Below are 20,251 nucleotides of genomic sequence, written 5' to 3'. Positions count from 1 at the left end.
CTCCTCGGTTCCCCTACTACCCTCATACAAGCACAGCATATCCCAAACATCCTCGCAAATACCCCACACCTAGTGTACCCCAAACCTTCTTGCATACCTCTTTATGCACAGTGTAGCCCAACCCTCGTCTCATCATAACCCAACACAAGCACTTTATACCCAACCATCCTTGCACACTCCCACATGCAGTGTACCTAAACCTAGCTTGCATACCCCCCACACGCACTGTACCCCAATTCTCCTATTATACCCCCACACACAGTGTACCACAACCCTCCTTGCATACCCCAGTGAGCCCAACCCTCCTCTCATTCCCCCACACAGTGTACCCCAATCCTCCTTGCTTACTCAACACACGAAGTGTACCCCAACATTCTTCGAATACCCCATTTAAGCGCAATATACTCACTCCTCCTCTCAAACCCCCCCACACACAGTATACCCTAACCTTCCTTGTAAGCCACCACACCCGCAGTGTACCCCAACCATCCTTGCATACCCTACACATGAAGCATACCCCAACCCTCCTCTCATAGCCTTACACACGCACAAGGTATGTGTACCCCAGCATTCCTTTCACACTTCTAAACACGCACAGCGTACCGTGTACCACAACCCTCTTTGCGTAACCCTACAGTCGGAGTGTATCCCAACACTCCTTGAATATTCCCATTTGTGCACAGTGTATCCAACCCTCCTCCCATACCCCCACACATGCAGTATACCCCAACCCTCCCTGCATACCTCCACATACGCACAGCATACTGCGTACCACAACCATCCCTGCACACCCCTACACACAGTGTGTACCCCAGCCCTCCTGGCATACTTCCACACACTAACAGTGTACCGTGTACCACAACCCCCCTTCCACACCCCTACACACACAGTGTACCATAACGCAGTGAGCAAAAACCATGTACTTAGACCACACACCGGTGCTCCCGGTAAAAAAACCTCTCTGTAACTTAAAGATGTTTATACCTACAGTGTTGACATAAATGTTGTTTGTTTCTTCTGGGAAATAGTATTTCGAAGATCAGCATTGAGTATTTTTGTGGTTCTGTTTAATAACAAAGACCTTAAGAGACACTTTTAAAGAAAGTCTGCAGATGAATTTGCCGGATAGTACCACTAGAAGTGGTCAGGGGAGTCTGATAAGACAATTACCGACAGTTTCATGGACTTTTCTGCACAAAATCATACTCGCGCTGAAGGTGTGCGGCCATGTATGACATTTGTATACTGATTGTGCCTTGGCCATAGCTGCCGACTATGGAACAGGGGAACAGAGTTCGATATCTGTTGGGTCAACACCCTGTGATTCCTGGCAAATCGTTTAATATCGCCCTGCCTTAAAAAAATACTTTGTGTAATGTAACTGGTGCTCGTTTAAAGAGCTCCAATCCCTTGCTGTTGAGTTCACTCTATAAAACAAGCATTTGCAATGCAATAGGTCTCGCATTTACTCAAGTTTTAAATATTAACATTGCAAATAATGCTTTTTAATTTGTTTTTTGTTTTTAAACATAAAATAAAAGGCATTGTCATTTACAATGCCAATAGCTTAAACTCGCGTAAATGCAACACCTATTGCATTGCAAATGCTTGTTTAAAGGGGGCCTGGAAACTGGTCTCTATCAGGCTCTGTTTTGTGCCTGGCAGAGACGGTCCGTTTTTTTCCAGACTGCATCGACAGCAGGCACATCCATGTGTGCTTGCTCACACTGCTCACTTGACACTAGTGGAGAAGTTACGGCATGACATGACGTCATGGCAGGTGAGCGTTGTAGGGGAAGGGAAATCCTTTAAAGAGATTCATTTTCTCTGTGGATTTCCCTTCTCTTTTTGAAACTCAGGAGCAGCAACATTGTCATGGTTTCATCAGGGCTTTAAGTGGAAACGTTTTCAATATTATATACAAGCCATAGTTGCTGCTTCTTTATCTTATGCAACTAACAACCATTGACAAAGCCAATAGTCCTTATTTGTTGTAGGTATGATGTTACTTGTTGTATCATATATCTGGATGCAATGACATAAACAGCAAAATACAAGTCAAGTGGCACACTATACTAAGCACAGACTTTTTACTTGTGTGTTTTTAATCCACACCCTTAATTGCATTGTCCACACCACTTTGGGAGTCCCCCCAGTTTTTTCATCCCAGTTAAAGCCCTGACCTTAACTATAATACATTTATGGTTATTAATTTGATTACTTATAGTAGCATTCATACTATTTCTAAGTACTAGTGCTTTCGGCAGGTACAGGAAAGAGAGCTGTTGGGCTAAGGTGCAGAGGGGCACACAGCAGTCAGCTGGAGAAGTTAAGGGTACGTCCCGTAGATGGATGCTATATAGGCAAAAACGTACCCACAAGACTACAACGCCCTTATTTGCCAACTTCATTGTGTGAACCTCCGGTTGATGAAAGGCTGAGCCCGTTCAGGTAGCAAGGTAGTAAACAGAACTGTAACTTGAAGATTCGCACAGATCTCTTCGTTGAGTGTGCGCCCGCTGAGATTTCTCACTAGTATCCTATTGTTAAAGGTATTCAGTTTGTTCAAGCTTCTCGGAGACAAGAAAAGGCTGGGAATGAACTGAAACCAGTATGAATGAAAAGTGGATTTTAATCACAGCTTCCTCTCTTAATCAACGTTTTGTGATGGTCAGCAAAGAGTTTTTTCTCCATCAACGGACAAAATCCGAAGTGGTTAGAAACACACTGACACCCGATAAGAAGTTACACTGTAGAGTCTGTTATTCCTTAAAGTCTGTGAGCGACAAGAGGCAATGCAGTTTGCAGTATTGCGCTATATACATATATCATCATCATGAATTCAACAAAAATTAAAGAGATCGGCAGACTTACATTTGGCAGTTAGGAGTTGGTCTCCCGTCTCTGTGGCTGTCAGTATGTTCTCTTCTCAGCTGGAGTTGCCTTTCAGCTCCAGCAACTTCTCCTCGTAAATTGTGTACATCCTTTGTAGCGCCTCCTTGTCCAGCCTCTGGGGGGGTGGGCGGAGGTCTGTGGAGCCCAAGCCGCCCAAGATGCCTCTCTTCACCGCCCCCATCTGTATCCGCTTCTTCTGCTCCCCCAGCGGCCGCAGCTCCACCGCAGTGAGGAAGACAAGGGGGGCCAGGCAGGCCTCGGAGTAGTGCCTGGCGCCTTGGGCTGAGCGCCGTATGGTGCGCTGCGATGCAGCACTCCCTGAGCGAGGCGCTTTGCACGCCAGTCTGTGCCCTGGGAATGAATGAAAACCTCCATTCTTGGCCTTGTATTGAGCTGAAATGTGGTTTGCCACCCGCCCACGCATACTCGGGTGAAGACGTCGCTCACGGTGTGAAGAAGAAAAAAATTGAAAAACAAGCGCGGCCCTGCGTGCCAGGTCGGCGGTGAAAGTGAAAACGCCGTGTTTGGAGCAAAAGTGCACCAGGGCAGCGCGACCGCCATCTGTTTCCAATTAACGCGACCAGGAGACGCGGGCGCGATAATTGGAAACAGATGGACCCGCCTTTGGCCAATTGCGTTCTGTTTTTCTTAGAAAAACTCAAGCAAAGGCCAATAGCGCCAGAGCAAAAAAAAAAGCACAACCACATGTGGTCCAGGTTGGACGTGCTTACTAGAAGCCTCGCAGAGCAGCGCATGCGCGCTGGCTCAGGCAAGACCTAATAACTGCAACAAAAAAGCCAGAATGGAATCAGTACAGCCTGAAAAGTGGGCAATTCGTGTTCTGTGATAGAACACTGTAGGCATAATGACGGAAAGTGCAATTTCCTCCACAGAGCCCGGGACCTGCAGCGGAACGTTCAACTTGTTACGCCAGGCAATTATATATTTAGCCTCCGCAGTAAATTATTTCACAATAGCGGTATGTCGGTATGTATTAACCTGATAGAAATGCAAGAAATTGTGTTATGCCGACTGTCAATGTATTTGTGTGTACACTTATTCATTAGCAAGAGCTTGAGTATATCACAGAGTTGGAGTGGAAAAACAATAACACGGACGCAGAGTGCATTGTGGCACCATTTGAAAGCTGTTCAATGAATCAATGAAGAGTGAGCCCTGTCTTAGCAATGGTACACGAGAGGGATCTGCGCATCTGCCAAAAATCTTTAACACAATTTCTTTATGTATTTATTCATCCATACATGCTTTTCTATGTAGCACGGACATTGTCTTAAGGTGCTAGAGTGCTTCACAATATATATGGATCCTTGCGTAAGGTACAAAATTGCACAAGCTGAAGATGTTGATGCATTAGAATATAAGAGCAGATCATCACACAGGGCATTGAATTACATTATCCACCATCACTACCACCACCAATACTAATACCACAACCAATATCAATACTGCCACCACCAATACTACCACCACCACCAATACCACTACCACCACTATCACCATAACCACCAATACCATCACCACCACTACCAGTACCACCAATACCAGTACCACCGCCACCACCTACACCACTACAACCAATGCCACCAGCACCAATACCACCACCACCACCACCACCACCACCACCACCACCACCACCACCACCACCACCACCACCACCACCACCAATACCAATACCAATACCAATACCACTACCAATACCACTACCACCACCACCACCACCACCACCTCAGTGCCTCTCGGTCACTAGTAATAGCAGGGGCACTGTACTAGGCCAGTGCTGCAACCGGGACCATCCCTTCCACCCTCCATGCCAACCATAAGGCACAGCCAGCCCTGCACCAGGAGGTGAAGCCAGGGCCCTACTACAGCTGGAGTGTTTTTTATTAGCCCAAAGATAGCAATGACATGACGCAATGCCACACTGCACACTCAAATCATGGAGAGGGCAGGAAATAGCTCCCCTCCCGCTCTTCCTCCTGATTTGCGATGGTGTAATCACAGAATAAAAAGTGTTGGAGCTCTTAGTTAATGTTTATAGCTCGGATCATAGGTAACTCTCACTTCACACTTTGTGTCTGTGTAATTTACAACACTTACACATCTTATTCACTGCACTATTTATCACTACTTTGAAGACATCGCAGGCTGGTCTCTTCCTCTGAAATTTACAATCTAACAAGTGGTCGAGGGCCCTTCATTACAATGCAGTAGGTCTTGTATTTGCGAGAGTTTAAGCTATTAGTATTGTAAATGATAATGCCTTGTATTTATGTTTTAAAACCCAAAACATAAAAGGTATTGTAATTAACAATGCCAAAAGCTGAAACTGAATGCGAGACCTATTGCATTGCAAATGCTTGTTAAAGATTATTGATAGTTGCCAATTGTTTACGAGAGACAGGTCTTTGTGAACCAAAAGGATTGCTTAACAGTTTCATTAGATCATGTAATTTTTAAAGAATGTTTTTTCACATTTTGTACTTGATTTCCAATCCAAGGTCACTGCATTTGGCAACAGTGCTGCTGCTAGGGCGACTGACTCCGGAATCTGGGGATCACGGTTCGATCCCTGGCACCGGCGGCAGATTAGCCCAACACCATGTGACTCTGGGCAATAGCTTGCTTAATCTTCCCGACGGCCCCCAGCGCCTAGAGACCCTTAAGGGTGATTGTGCGCTTTACAAATGTGGATTACTGTAATGGTTCTACAAGACAGCAAACTAAAGAGTTAAGTTGTTTCAAAGTGATAGAGCTTCAGATGCCTCACCTTAAGAATAACCTCCCAGGTGTTACACTGGTCAGGATAACTTATTCCCCAGCATTAGCTCACCAGTGCTTCCAGGAGGTGCCATGCCGCTTCAGCTGTGATTCCGCCCCCCAGACAGTACCACACCAGTGTATAAAAGACACCGGAATGTGCGCTTTGTCTGTTCATGTTTTTCTGCACATCTCTTATGCAGTCTGGAGCCCTCTCACTTGGTGTTTCAGCAACAAAATTTACTATGCCTCGCCAGAGACTGATTTCAGAGTTCAAATTCTGTTGTAAGCACTGTAAAGAGAAGTTTCCATCTGCTACACACAACATGTGCATGTGGTGTCTTAGCTCAGGCCTTGACTACAAGTTGCAATTGTTTTTCTTGATGCATACGAAAGTCATTAAGTAGAGGGAAGCAGAGTTATTTTTGGGCAAGGCTTGCGGGGTAAATCAAGGTAGTTGACTCTTTCAGTTGGGACGAATGGGAGTACTTAATAAGCTAGTAAATGGTACTTGATTAGTATTTGTAGTGAAAGCATGAAAATGGGAATGAGTTGTGGAGCAGTCATTGCTGGGTTGGGCCCCATTGGTAATATTTTTGGTGTGTCTTCCTGACTCCTGGTGTACTGCTGAACCATTTTTGGCCCATTCTCCTCCCTCTGTCCCGTCTTGGTGGTCGGGATTGGCACTTTTATAATAATACCTTATCCTGGGTCTGAGTTGTCACCTGAGCCCTCTGAGGTCTCATGAAAATTATACTATTTATTTTTTTCTGGCGAATGGAACAGCCCCAAAGACTATTATGACCTGTGTTGGAGTAAGTTTTGCTGGTGTAGTAGTTCTCTGTCAGGTACTACAGTACTGTATGTTCTTTTGTTTTTGTTTTCTATTGTTCTGTACAGGTAAATTCTAATACAGTTTTCTCTATTTAATCCAAGGTGGCTTTGGTGTCTGAAATGACGTCTAATTGTAATCTGTTTTTTCAAGCTCAGACATTTTTTCCAAGAGCATTTGCAGTGGTTGACTGCTGTATCGATGCCAAGCGTCATCCAGTGCCTGGAGCTTGTAATACCGATATGATTTAATCCCAGTTTATAGTTTTTTTTTAATAAACTGTTTGAGTTTTTTTCAGGCTATACTCCTGGTATTTTACACTTCTCCAGAGCTTCACTGCTTCTCCTTTGGGCGATTGCAGACTTCTGGGTTCTCAATGTAAGCCATAGTGATCTTGCCGTGGTCCCCCTACTCTTTGAAATTTATGTGGGCAGCCCCTTGTGCTTTAGACCACTTTCTCCTCATCCATGCATGTGTCATTCCAATGACCCATTGTTTCCAAGTGGTGGTGGAACGGGTTGGCCTACCGCCTCCCCTAGGTATATCTTGCTTTGCCAGAACAAAACCCAGCGAAGGTTAGAGAAACTGCTTCCTAGGTAGATCTACATCAATTGTGATACCCAGCACAAGGAATTCGGGGCTGGGGGAGGGAGGTGTAAGGCATCTGTGCTCCGAGGACGTAGTAAACTTTGAGGTCACACAGTAGTCTCAGTAGTCACCGGCCAGTATGGTTGTGTAAGAGGACACTCCCTACCGATCTTGAATACCTATTGCCTGATTATAGTGAACCCGGTGCAGGATCTTCTGTATGAGTCTAAAACTTGGTTTAATCTCCACTTCCCATGGGTGCATAAGGGCTGTTTCCCGTTCTATCATCCATTGGTCCCATGTGTGCTTCCCAATTAGTTCTTAAGGGGCGTATTTTGTCAGGTCGATTGTTTAAGTGTGCGGTATATATATGAAATTGCCTCATAGGCTACCCCTATCAAGGATACACTGCTTTCTATGGAGCTGCACAGTTCCTTCCATATAACACCCTTTGTTCGCAGGATATGTTGCATCTGTTGGTATTTAAATCATGGAGAATCCCATAGTTTGTATTTCTCCTGTAGATCTTAGAAGGATTTCCTTTTCTCTCCCCAGCTAAGTCTCCGAGGGTTGAGGTCGTATGCTCTCTTCCCAGTCCACTTATGCAGCTCTAGTATCGAATTACCCACCCAAAGGAGGTTTTGCCAAAATAATTTACCCCTCCAACCTATGTAGGTTGTGGCTTTGTCCCAGGCCTCAAAAGAAGCCTTTGTCGGTCCCAGCAGAGGGGACCTGAGGTGTCTACTGTAAATGTAATTTATATGATATTTGCTTTCCATTAAGTTAGGTTAGACTGATTTATAAAGTGCAACAGCTGCCCCAGCAAAGCAGCGTCCCGGCGCAAGAGCAGATAGGCAGCTAACAGCAAAGATCCCATCAACACAAGCAGAAGGAAAAGCCCGAGAGACTACCACACCTAGAGGGCTGAGAAAAGATAAGTTTTCAGGGCCCTCCCGGATGTCAGGTAGTTGTCCATACCCTGGAAGTAGACAGGCAGGTCATTCCACATCTTAACTGCTAGACTGCGAAAAGAGCTTCTACCAGCAAGGACCCTCTTAACCTGAGGAACAACTGCAAGGTGTTGACCTGCTGAATGAAGGTGACTGGAAAGGGCGTAGGCAGAGAGCAAGTCAGCCTGAATGCCAACAGCTGGGGAATTCAAGATCCTAAACGCAAAACAGAGACCCGTGTTGCCAATGGCAGCCAGTGAAGCTGACTAATGGCAGTGGAGGTGGAGCAGCGGCGAGGCAGGCCTAGAAGAGTTCTGGTGGCCACATTTTGGAGACTCTGCAATCTCACAATCTTTGTCTTGTTGGCCCCCAGATATAGCGAGCTGGCATAGTCCAATCTCGACAGCATGGGTGCCTGTACAATCATCTGTCGGATGGAAGGGTCAAAGAAACCCAGCAGGGGTTGAAGCCCACGCAGAATGCCAAAACGAGTCGCCGCTACCTTGTTAGTCTGGGTTTGAAAACTCAAGGCGAGTCCACCCAGACCCCAAGGTTCTTCATCACCTGTTTAGGGGTGGGTGCGGGGCCCAGGGTGGAGGGCCACCACTGTTCACTCCACAGCTTCCAGTCTTTCCCAACCAGCAGGACCTCAGACTCGCTGGCATTGAGCTGGAGACAGTTGGCCGTCATCCACCCTGCGACGTCCACGAAACCAATCTGGAATTTTGCAAAGTCGTTCAGACAGTCATCGGAGAGGGCGACAACTAGTTGTGTGTCATCAGCGTATGACACTATAGTCAGCCCTCTCCTCTTGGCTACCTCACCTAGGGGCTGAACATGCAGGTTGAAAAGCGTTGGACTCCACGCCGAGCCCTGCGGCACTCCTTGTTTGATAGAATGGGTTCTGGAGGCGAAGGAAGTTGGCAGACACCAGAAAGAACCTCTCCGAAAGAAAGGAGATAAACCAATCCAGGGCGCGACCCGTTATGCCAGCCTCCTTTAACCTCTGTATCAAAATCTGATGAGAGACTGTATCAAATGCGGTATTGCTCTAGCCACGTTGCTGGGTCGTCCCTGAATGTGTGACTCCATACATTCACTATCTGTAGCTGGAAGGCCCACTAGTAAGCCTTGACGCATGTTAGTGAAATGTAGCCGTTAGATGCAGACCATTGCATGGTATGGAGCTTAATGCTGGGGATTCTTTCATCCTAAAAAAGGGAACGCCAGGCTCCTTCCATCTTGTTGAAGAAGGTCTATGCTGTTTATACTTTTTGTCTTTATTAAAGACTACAGGCATATTCCTCACATATATGCCAATCTGTTTAATGTCTGCTTTAAATTAATCTCACAATTTTTATCATTGATTGTAACACCGTATATTAAAAAAAAAAATCCAATTTGTCAGGAAGATCTTGGAAGGAGGGTCGTTTTTTTTTTTTTTTACTATCATCCGTCTGTCATATTTCAATCCAAAAAACTTAAAATCCCTTCACACAAGAATAACGGGCAATTCTCTTTAGAAAAAAGTAAAAGGGGAAAAGAAAAAAGGGGCATAAACAGCCACTCACTGAACAGTGAGAGTACTTAATTGTACCCATGCAATCCAGCAATTGCACATGTAGGAAGCTGGCTATGTATATGCTATACCAAAGTGATGTATAGTGTGCACAGAGTCCAGTGGATCCCCAGAAGTTTACAGAGGCTTAAGTAGATAATGCTAAAAGCTTTATTAGTGGTAGTGTGATCGAGCAGTTAGGCTGATCAGAGGGCTGTGTTAAGCATTTGTTGTACACATTAAGGCAATAAATGATTGCACACACTCAAAGACTGAATCCAAGACCAGTTGTTTTGTATAAAAAGTTATTACGGAGTTATTTTATTTTAGAACCAACAGGAGATCAGTTGCAGGGAAGTAATTTTCAAGAATAGCAATACTTTTCAAACACAACAGTGATTTTGTTGAAAAGGCATAGAAGTACTTTACTGGAGTATTAAAAATACTTTTATAATGTCAATCAAACAGTAGCTACTGTAATGCAATCCTATGGAAGGAAAACAGTTATGTACATTTATCGGTACACAACTTACACATCCAGTCTTCGGGGGTTTAGACCAATACTGAGCATGGGTTAGATCAAGGTAGGTACTGCACCACCACCAGCCGCACTGGGGCAGCCAGGTGCAGAGGTCACTGGGTCCAGTGTTAGTCAATGGAGACTGGCCACACCCAGAAGAGGTGCTTGTTGCAGGTAAGTACCTGCAGTTTCAGGGCACAGGCCCTGGGGGTTTGCACAAGCGGGCCACAAGGCAGCCCCACCAGCGGCACAGGGGAGGCCAGGTGCAATCACAGCGTTGGGTGTCCAATGCAATCCTATTGAGTTTCTTCTTTTTGGATACAGGCTGCAGGCATCGAATCGGAGGGTGCAGGCAGAAAACCAGCGACAGCACAGGCAAGTTGGGATGTTGGGGGTCATATGGGCAGTGCTGGTCAAGCTGCCCAGGGGCTGCAGGTGCAGGGGTGCCTTTAAATGTCAGATTTCTTCTTATCGGCTGGTCGCGGTGGAGGCCCTTCTTATTGACACTGCAGACGCCGATGTGGAGGTCAGGAGAGGTCAATCAACGCTGTAGTCTAGGTCGCTGGGGAGACTTCACTGGACAGGTGAGGGCCTCAATCGGGCCGTGGGCATCGGGTGTAGAGTTGGCAGGACTTGTGGTTCCAGATGGCACAGGAGTCCTTGTAGTTGATTTCTTTGGGACAGGTCCGCTGTCCACTGAAAATTGAAGTCTTTTTCAAAGGCAGCAGTCCTCCCATGGTTTTCAGAGGTTGCTGGCTGCAAGACAGGTCGGCTTTTTGTTGCAGGCTCTTCGAAGCTGGAGACAGGCAGGTAGGGCTGGGACCAAGGCAGTCTTCTTCTTCAGGCACAGCTTCAAGGATGTCTTCTTTCTTAATAGATTGTCGCAGATCTAAATTCCTTGGTTCATGGATGCCCCAAAAGTACTAAACTTTAGGGGCGTTACTGGGCATTGCAGGTAGTAGTCAATGGGCTACTTACTTTTAGGGTGACTACACCCTCTTGGTGTTTACTCCCTTTGCGATGTGAACACATTCCTAATCCTGTTGGCTAAAATCCTTCCAACCAAAAAGGAGGACTTTTAAAGGAGTGGGGTCACTTCAGCTTAGGACACCCTAGGCGTAGTCCTGATGGAGGGGAGGGGGAGGGGTGGAGAAACAGACCTCTCCTGAATACTAATTTTCCTGCCGACTTTGCCACCAAAAGTGGGGCTTGGTCAGGGGGTAGGTGGGCATCTCCACTAGCTGGAGAGCCCTGGCTACCAGAACATAAGGCAGGAAGCCGTTGAGGCTAATTACCCTGAATTCTGTACCTGCTTGGGTTTAGGTGTGACGCACCTCCACCCAGAACAGGCTTTGGTTCTGACCCACGAGAGCACAAGGCTCCCACCTCAGGGGTTCAGAAACATGTCTGGAAATGGCAGGCTGGTGCAGGCCAGACAGCTGCACACCAGAGAGTTGGTCGTTTTTCAGGGAGGGGGGAGGGCATCTCTAAGATTCCCTCTGAATGCATTTTGCAATAAATCCAACACTGGCATCAGTGTGGGTTTATTGTGCTGAGTTGTTTGATATCAAGCTTCCAAACGTTCAGTTAAGCCTTCATGGATCTGTGGAGTTCGTAAAGACAACCTCCTAGCCCATGTACTCAATATGGCTTCACTGCACTTAGAAGTGTAAGAAAGGACTACAACACTGTAGAGGCATATTGGTCATACAACTATGCTCTCACCTGTGGTACAGTGCACCCTGCTTTAGGGCTGAGAGGCCTACCTATGCTATAGGATGTGTTTGTGTGCATAGCACACTGTGTGCCATGTTGACATTTAGGTTTTGTCTGCACCAAAACACAGTCTGCAATGGCAGTGTATATGTGTTAGGTGAGGTGTATCAGAGGGTGGCTCAGTTCATGCTGCAGCCCTTAGTGACCCTCTCTGTTCACAAAGCCTTTAGTTCCTCTTACAAATAACTTGTATGTGGGCCAAAGGGGTGTCAAATTGTACAGTTTCAGGAAACAACACAGGTACTAGGAACCTGTTTAGCAGGGACCTAGTGCACACTCAGTCAAAGTTGCATCTAATACCAGGCACAAGGGAGGAGGTGCACTGCAACAGAACCCCATTTTCCTACACACAAGTAGTTGTAAGTAACAAGGGAACCCGAGAGTCATCTGCGACATGAGTAAACTTCTATCTAAACACACAATCGACCGAAGACTTATAATATCACCAACAGAATCTTTCAACCAGATGGTTATTTATCACATTAAAACAAAGGTTTTCATAAAACAACATCAGAAACTGTGCAGTGGATGTTGGTGAAAAACTAGCTTGGTGCTTTCATACGTGTGAAAATAGTAATCAAAAAGCGTATCCAAAAACAAGAACATGATGTCCCGTTCATAATTTGTAAACCATGTCAATAGGATCCACGATCATAGTTGACTTTCTACCCCTTAGAGGAATGGTGGAATAATCATCCGGACTATAAGTGTAATTAAACCTGGGAACAGTAAACAATCAAATGAATAAGGGGACACAGTACACAGATAGAGTAAGGTACAGGCAGTGCTTAGAAGATTACTGAAAGTTGGAAGAACAGCATTGAGAGGCTGCTGGAAATTGTATAATTTGAATATAGAAAATCCAGATTGACAAACCTATGGAGAGTTACCCTGGTGAGCCGAAACAAAAGTAAATCTAAAAACAGATGATAGAGTAGAATGACTTTGTGTAGGGAGTTCCCAGCAGAAAGGCTACACAATGTACCAACCTTACCCCATGCGCATGTACAAAGAGAGGTGCCCAATATAGTATGACAGGATGCTTACAGCCCTTGGAGTAACATGGGCTGTCAAACGAACAAAGAGCGATATCTAGAAGAACCATAGCGAGACTAAACAAATAAAAATGACTGCAGTTGACATTGTAGGATCACCTATTACCTTATAAAGGACTGGATACGTGTCTGATTTGGCTCCTTCCATGCAGTTTAAGGGATCTCTGTGATGAGCAGTGTAGGCACGCAACCAATGAGTGCGCCTTGGCAATAGAGGGTTGACATGTCTCGTCTTTTAGTTCAGATAAGTGGTAGAAGTGGCTGCGTTCCAGCACAATACCCCTGGCTGGGTGAGCAGTATAGGTATGTCTTGTAGTGACTGCGTTCCAAGAGGCGAGGCTTGTACATGGCCACAAAGGGCATAGAGCTAAAGAGAGGACAAGGAGGGTCACAAAGGTGAGCATGCTCTGAAGAGCAGATGCTGTCATTGCCCTATCCTGAGTTCTCATGTGTATCACTCTATGTAGATTTGACAACCCTGGTTACCTCTTGGGCTGAAGTTTGGCACCTCTTTGAACAAGCCCATTAGGTACAGTTGGACCATTCTGTAGCCATTCTATGGGAGACTTCTTATACAATTTTACATACTACCTGTTTTTATATTCAATTTGTTTCGGCCTACTATAGAAAGACCTTTGCTCTGTACCATACTTTTCTCTGAACTTTAAAATGACATCTCTGCAGTGATTACTCTACTGTTATTTTGTCAGCAAAATGTGTTTCACACTGTGGTGTGCCAAGGGTGACATGGGCCATAGAGTGAAGAAGGAATATTTAGAGTTCAGCAGGGTTGCCACTCGGGCCTCTAGGCCGGTGCATCTAAATCTGTTGATCGTTATGCAGCCTATGCCCCTGGTTCCACAAAAATATTACCTATTATTTAGGGGTAACAGTTACTATGAAGGCATATCGGGCCGGAAAGCCAGCATGAAAGGTATATTGATTTTCTTTTTTTTTTCCCTTATTTTTATTTAATTTGCAGAATTCATTCAGCTAATTGGCCTAATAATTTATAAACAACTATTCTACAAAACTGTATTTACAAACAACAAAAGTGAGTAGGCATTTACAAAGTGCATGGCTACCCATCTGGCCTCCCAGCGCTAAAGGTCATTTCCTTCACATATTCTGTTAAGTAAGTAAAATGTAAATGTAAAATCCAGTACTGGTATAGCGCACGAATCACCCCCGAAGGGGTATCTCGGCACTGGGGGCCGTTGGGAAGATTAAGCAAGCTATTGCCCAGAGTCGCATTGTGCTGGGCAGACCCCTGCCGCCGGTGCCGGGGATCGAACCGTGATCCCCAGCGTCCAGCGGCAGTGGCCCTGGCCGCGGTGCCACAGGCATAACCCTCAAAGAGGTGGGTTCTGAGAAGTTTCCTGAATTTGGTTTCTTCATTAGTCAATCTTAAGAATAGTGGCAGGGACTTCCAGTGTTTAGGCGCCAGGTAGGCAAAAAAAGACGACCCAACCCCCCCAGCTTCTGGATTTCTTAATTCTGGGTACTGAAAAAAGCTTCCAGTGTCTGGAGCGCAGCGATCTTTTGAGGATGTTGGGGGTTAACAACATCTGAATGGGGGGGATTTTGTTATTCATCGTTCTATGGGCCAGACCAAGATATAAATGTAATTCTTTTGCATACTGGTAGCCAATGAAGGGTTGTAAGGGAGGACAAAATCAAGGGATGCTTCGGTATCTTTAACAGTGTGCGCGCTGCAGCATTCTGGACTACTTGTAATCGCTTGATCACATACTGAGGGCTTCACAGTTAAACTGATTTACTGTAGACAAGACTTTGGACCACTGTTTTTAGAGTTTTAGGGCAGCCAGTTCAAAATCTTACTTAGTGTCCGGAGTATGCCGAAACAGGAGGCAGAACGTCTTTCTAACTTGGACCTCCTTGGTAACATGGCTATCAATCCAGATGCAATCAAGTTGTTTTTTGAGTCAAAAAGAAAGTTTAGTGTTGCTGACTAGAGTATTCAGCTCTGCACCACAGAACTCACTTAGGTCCAGTCCCTTATGAATCTGGTACCCACCATATAATGTGAATTATTCCGCAGCGTAACTAATTTGCTGTTCAGTTTGCGTTCTGGCCAATGTGTGTACCAGTTATCTTTGGTTAATGAAATGCTAGTGTATTGAGGCACCAGTACTGTATATGAAATGCCCACAAGTGACAGCCGGTTCTGGTGGCTTTAGGGATCTAGGTTTGACCCCATGGTCACTGTTTAAAATGCCAGATGGACCACTCAGCCTTTCATCTTTTCGATGTCAATGAGCGCCATTAATGTACTTATTAGTAAACATCTGTTATCTTTCAGTAGGCCATGATATCTCTTCGTAGGTGACATGCCCTCTAGAAAATATGCTTGGTATGCTGTATTCATTAGCTTGTTATGCTGAATTCAGTTGCATACCTGGCCAAGTATCGAATGTCACAGGACATTTAGCAATCGTAACTAAGCAAAATATCATGTATATAAAGTGTAGGCTAATTTGCAGAAATACTCAAAATGAATTTTATTTTACATACAAGTTTCAAGTTATTGATCTGAATTTATACATCCCCTATAGAGATTTTTTGGAATAATGTTATATTATCATGTTTGTATTGGTATGTATGTAGAGTAAACCTAGCTTAGAAGCAACGGAGCGTTCTACATTACATGTGCGCTTGCTAGGTGATCACATACATCGAGAGGGGATTACATAAATACTTTTCATGTTGGTAGGCATTGAGAGATTAATTGATTTATAATTCCACTAAAGGGGGAGTGATGGGAAATCAGGAAAACACTGCAGGACCGCCCTGTCTAAAAATGATGTCACAACTAATGTTGCAAAGGGGACTTGCAAATTCCCACTGGTCCAGTTTTTCTAAATGATGAAATTTCACCCACTCATTTGTGGCATGCTTCATTATTGGTAACTTTAGCCTGCCCTGGTACAGAGATCCTACATGGACGGACTTAACCTGCTTTGGGAGGGAGTGCCTGATAAACTTACACTGAATGGGTAAAGGGATCCAGAAATTAAAATCACCTTATGGGAAAACCCAAAAATGTTAAAAAAAAAAAAAAATTTATGTGGGTTACCCAGTGAGTATTATGACTCGTGCATCTTACGAAATGGCAACATGTTTTGTCCTATATGCTGCCTGTATGGTTCAAAAACCTTCTTCAGGGCTGCATTTGATCTGACTAATGCATACACTCATGAACACAGTGCATTATGGGACACCATCCTAACTCGCTGGGTTATGCGTTGATGATTAGCGAAACCCTGACTATGGGTTGTTATGTCGTCCTGGACATGACACGCGGGCATTGTCTATAGTCCTACATTTTTCAAGAGTCCATGCTGGCTTTTGCACTTCTTTATTGCCCTCTGTGTACCTTTTTTTAATCTTATCTTGGGTACGCCTAATTAAAATGCTTTTGGGTGTTACCAATAATGAAAGTATTACTTATTGATCTCTTTACCTATCCTATTTTACTTTATCAGGATCTCCAACAGGAGGTTGAGTCAGTCCAGGTAGTATCACCTTACCAGAACATGGTAAGAGTAAGTGATTTGCCTAGAATCTTGAGATGGGCACCAAGGTTGGGATTCAAATTGGGCCCAGGTTCCAAAGTTGGCAGCTCTAGCCACAAAGCCACCTTTCTTCCCATGCCTCTTGACCAGTGGTTGTGGGTTATTTATAAAATTAGTAACACAGTAGGAATGCTGATTGTATTCTAAACAGTTTGCTGCTCTTATATTTTTTAAACCTGGGATTACTGTTAATTCAAAACATATAAAGACTACCACTATCAGAAGACTATCACTGTTATAGAGGCACTCCGATTTTAGGTCTCGCCTAGGCAGCGCACATGCGGTGCTCTAGGAGGGCCTTTAGCCATCGGTCTTCACTTTTTAAGCCCTGCACTCGTGCTTGTGGCAGCATCCACCTAGCAGTAGCGAGCAGCAGCGTGCCACAAGCACAAGTCCAGTGCTTTTAAAGTGCAGACTTCTCTCCGAAGCGTGCGCACGTGCTCCACTCGCGGGCTCACCGCCTGCTCTCCCTACTTTCCTTTCCTCTTCTTTCTCCAAGCGTGCTCTCGCGCACCACTCGCGGGCTCACCTCCTGCTCCCCCTTCTTTCCATTTCTCTTCTTTCTCCAAGGCACCAGACTCCAGACCAAATATGGTCCAGGAATAGGAGATTACGTTTGTCAGCCATTTTCTTTTTGCTTTTGAGCAGGTATTTCAAAACATCCTCTGGTATACATGGAACGCATAAACTGTTGAAACGCAGTACAAATATTTAGATTCACAAAAAGTTCTAGTTGAGCAAATTGTTAAAAGCACCAGCCTTTTTTATTTCCTACGTTCCTTGTTAAATATTGTTAATGTATTCACCGAGTGATTAATCTCTTATAACCCAAGACAAGTCTTATATTTCATCCACATTTGTTGGCCACTGTTTGCATCTCCCAATATGTTAAAAAGTATATGTTTCTTGTCTGTCTAATTTTTATTTGATAGATCCTGCAGGCCTATCTAATTTTCATCTTTGTATGATCCAATTACTTTAGCTAAACATGGAATAAACAAGGCAAAGTACTCAGTTTGACAGTGTGCTTTATGTATTATTGAACACTCAGGAACACACAAGCAGCACCACAATAGATATGTAGTGCCTATTATGACTTCCATCTCTATAGTTTTGTTTCAGTTTCTTTGTCATTGATTCTCTATCGCTCCCTCTGTCTTTCTCTCCCACTCATTAGTTCTCTTACTCCCAATTTATGTATTTCTGTCTCTCTCATGTCCATATTTATTGGGATACTTTCCACACAAACTCTCTTAGACCGGAATCGGTAGTGGAATTTGGTGCACATACTCCATGCTGTCTAACTTGAATTGTCCCGGTTGCCCCCATACGATCCAGACTCTCCTGGGGCTAAAGAAGTTTATGTTCCCTTTGGGCATAGAATGAATATCCATATGTGTGATGAGTGTACAGTGGGAGTTTAGCTTCCCTTGAAAAACAAGCATTGGCACAGCCACTAGGTTTAACCTTTGGGACCATATAAGTGTTTAGCCATGCAACAGTTGATGTTGTTGCACCAAGGATATTATGCTGCATAATTAAATACTTATAAGGTCCCAAAGGTGAGACCTATTGGCTATGCCAATGCTTGTTATGCTTTAGCCATCGCAGGGACATACTCTTGTGAAGTTTACTAAATTTCATGCTAATTGGTCCTTTTGCTTTTTATATCGTTATCAGCGAATTTTCTGGTGAAACATTACCAGGCCCAGTATTTTGTCCGACAAGCCAAGCTACAACATCTACTTCAGTTTCCTCTTCACCATCCCCATCACCCGCATCGGTCTCTGCATTTCGACCTGTTGTCTCATCTCGACAGATTGTGGAAAGGCTGCCTCGAATGCTGGACTTCAGGGTCGAGTACCGGGACAAGAAGGAAGACGTGGTGCTTGAAGACAGTTGTACAGTTGGTAAGGTTTCCTTGTCCGGAAAATGACTTCTGTACTGTAAGGTGTTTAAAAATGTTGTGTTATGTGACAGATTTGCTGTAGCGCTGCTTTGCCAAGTTGTTTCGGGAGGATCGTCAACCCCACACGTTTACTGAATACTATTTTGGAAATGTTCTAGCCAGGCAACAGGCTACGGTTGGCCAGAACGTTTCAGGGGCCCAATTACAGACATCTGAATCTTTCACACCTAGACAGTTAGGGGTAGGTACTGCTTTATAGTCTATGCAGATTATGTGTATCTACAGCAACACATAGAACAAACAGAAAATGTTACCTACCTCGTAAGCATCTTTCTGCATTGTGTAGTGCTTTAGATTCACATGCTTGCAACCTCTCCCCTGGACGTGTGTCACTCTGAGGGAACGTCTCTATTTGTTAATTACATTCTTTGTGTGAAATGCATCATATTGTGTGCACTCACCTACTGTGCTTTAAACAGTCTAACATTAAGTCGATGCCCGTGCGCAGTGCCAACTTGAGGAGGAGTCACACTATATATACACCTTGTGACTCGAGATACTTCTAAAAAGAAAAACAAACATGCAAACATCTGATCCCAGTATAAGGTGGCAAAAATATGCACAGCACGAGAATCTATATCACTAAATGCGAACAGTTGCTTATAGGGTAGTATTTTTCTTCTTCATCTGCGTGTGGGCCTGGGAGATCAGGCTAGGTGGGGTCTCCTACCTAACCACAGTACACATGACAAATACTGGCCTGTAGACTTTTTTGACATGGAACGTAAGGCATGATGCTACCATAGTGATACCATGTCTCCACATATTGAAATGGTGCGGGCCTATTTTGTCTTCCTTCTTGAAACGCAGCCTAATAAAACAAGAGGGCGGAAGACTACACCGCAGGTAGAAAGCACAACTGTTTTATACCATCTGATCATTCCATGCAAGAAGAGCCCTAATTTGGGTTAGATCCCGGATTTCCTTCATAATTGAGATGCTGTAAATGGACACTGAGGACCACTTCTATTTTGTCAGCGGGCAGATAGATGGCTCTTGAGAATGCACCACACACTACTATTACTGCCATTTGACATCCAGAAGTCCATCTCCTGCATACACAAGTGGATATAAACAGGATCTTTGTGTCTTACTGCAAACAACTGTACTCTATCCCTGAAGGAGAAGATGCCGGGCTCTCAAAAGAATGTGTGGGGTGGCAACTTGCATATGTTGACATCAAAACAGACCTTTATTTTCGATGGTTCACTGACCTTGGACGAGGTCCTAACATCAGCATCTGTATATCATATCTATATATCACAGTTGACGATTAGAAAGACTCTCAGCAGTGATGGCCAGTAGTGGACATGTAACGTGCTTCTCGCGAGGGAGGCACACTCCTCCGCCACCAGAGAGGCAGTTATAATGCTGTCAAAAGAGCTCAGCAGAGATAAGCTGCTCGGCTATGTATTGACCACTTTGATGCTCAACTTTGCAAAATCATAGGGAAAGTTCTGTCAAAGTATACAGCAGATACTTCAGAGTTCAATACAACCCAATCAAAACAGGTTTGTCCTAGACAGAAACATATGGTGAAATATTCGTAGACTGTTCCCTGTGCTACACTTGGTGCTTCATGTACATAGTGGGTCTACCCTCCTCTTGCACTGTTCTTGTTAGGTTCATGACTTTGACAGTGAATTAGATTTTTAATAAATATTTTAGAAAGTTCAATAATGGTATTACTAAAACATTTACTGACCCAACAAGAACAGTGCCGTTCTATCTTGC

At 44.5% G+C, this 20,251-nt stretch overlaps 1 protein-coding gene across 2 annotated transcripts in view; it reads left to right on the top strand.

Annotated features, from left to right (window-relative positions):
- The window catches only part of FAF1 (Fas associated factor 1), a 1,861,897-nt gene that overhangs the window by 217,266 nt on the left and 1,624,380 nt on the right, over nucleotides 1-20,251 (top strand). For both annotated transcript variants that reach the window (XM_086952414.1, XM_086952412.1), the window contains exon 4: nucleotides 18,229-18,458. In XM_086952414.1, coding sequence (XP_086808540.1) covers nucleotides 18,229-18,458 — 230 coding nt within the window. The remainder of the gene's footprint in view (nucleotides 1-18,228; nucleotides 18,459-20,251) is intronic.

The sequence above is a fragment of the Lissotriton vulgaris genome, chromosome 1_1 (assembly GCF_964263255.1).
Source record: "Lissotriton vulgaris chromosome 1_1, aLisVul1.2, whole genome shotgun sequence".
Classification (NCBI taxonomy): Eukaryota; Metazoa; Chordata; class Amphibia; order Caudata; family Salamandridae; genus Lissotriton; species Lissotriton vulgaris.
Note: the sequence above shows the minus strand (reverse complement) of the source record. Positions and strands in the feature narration are given on the sequence as shown.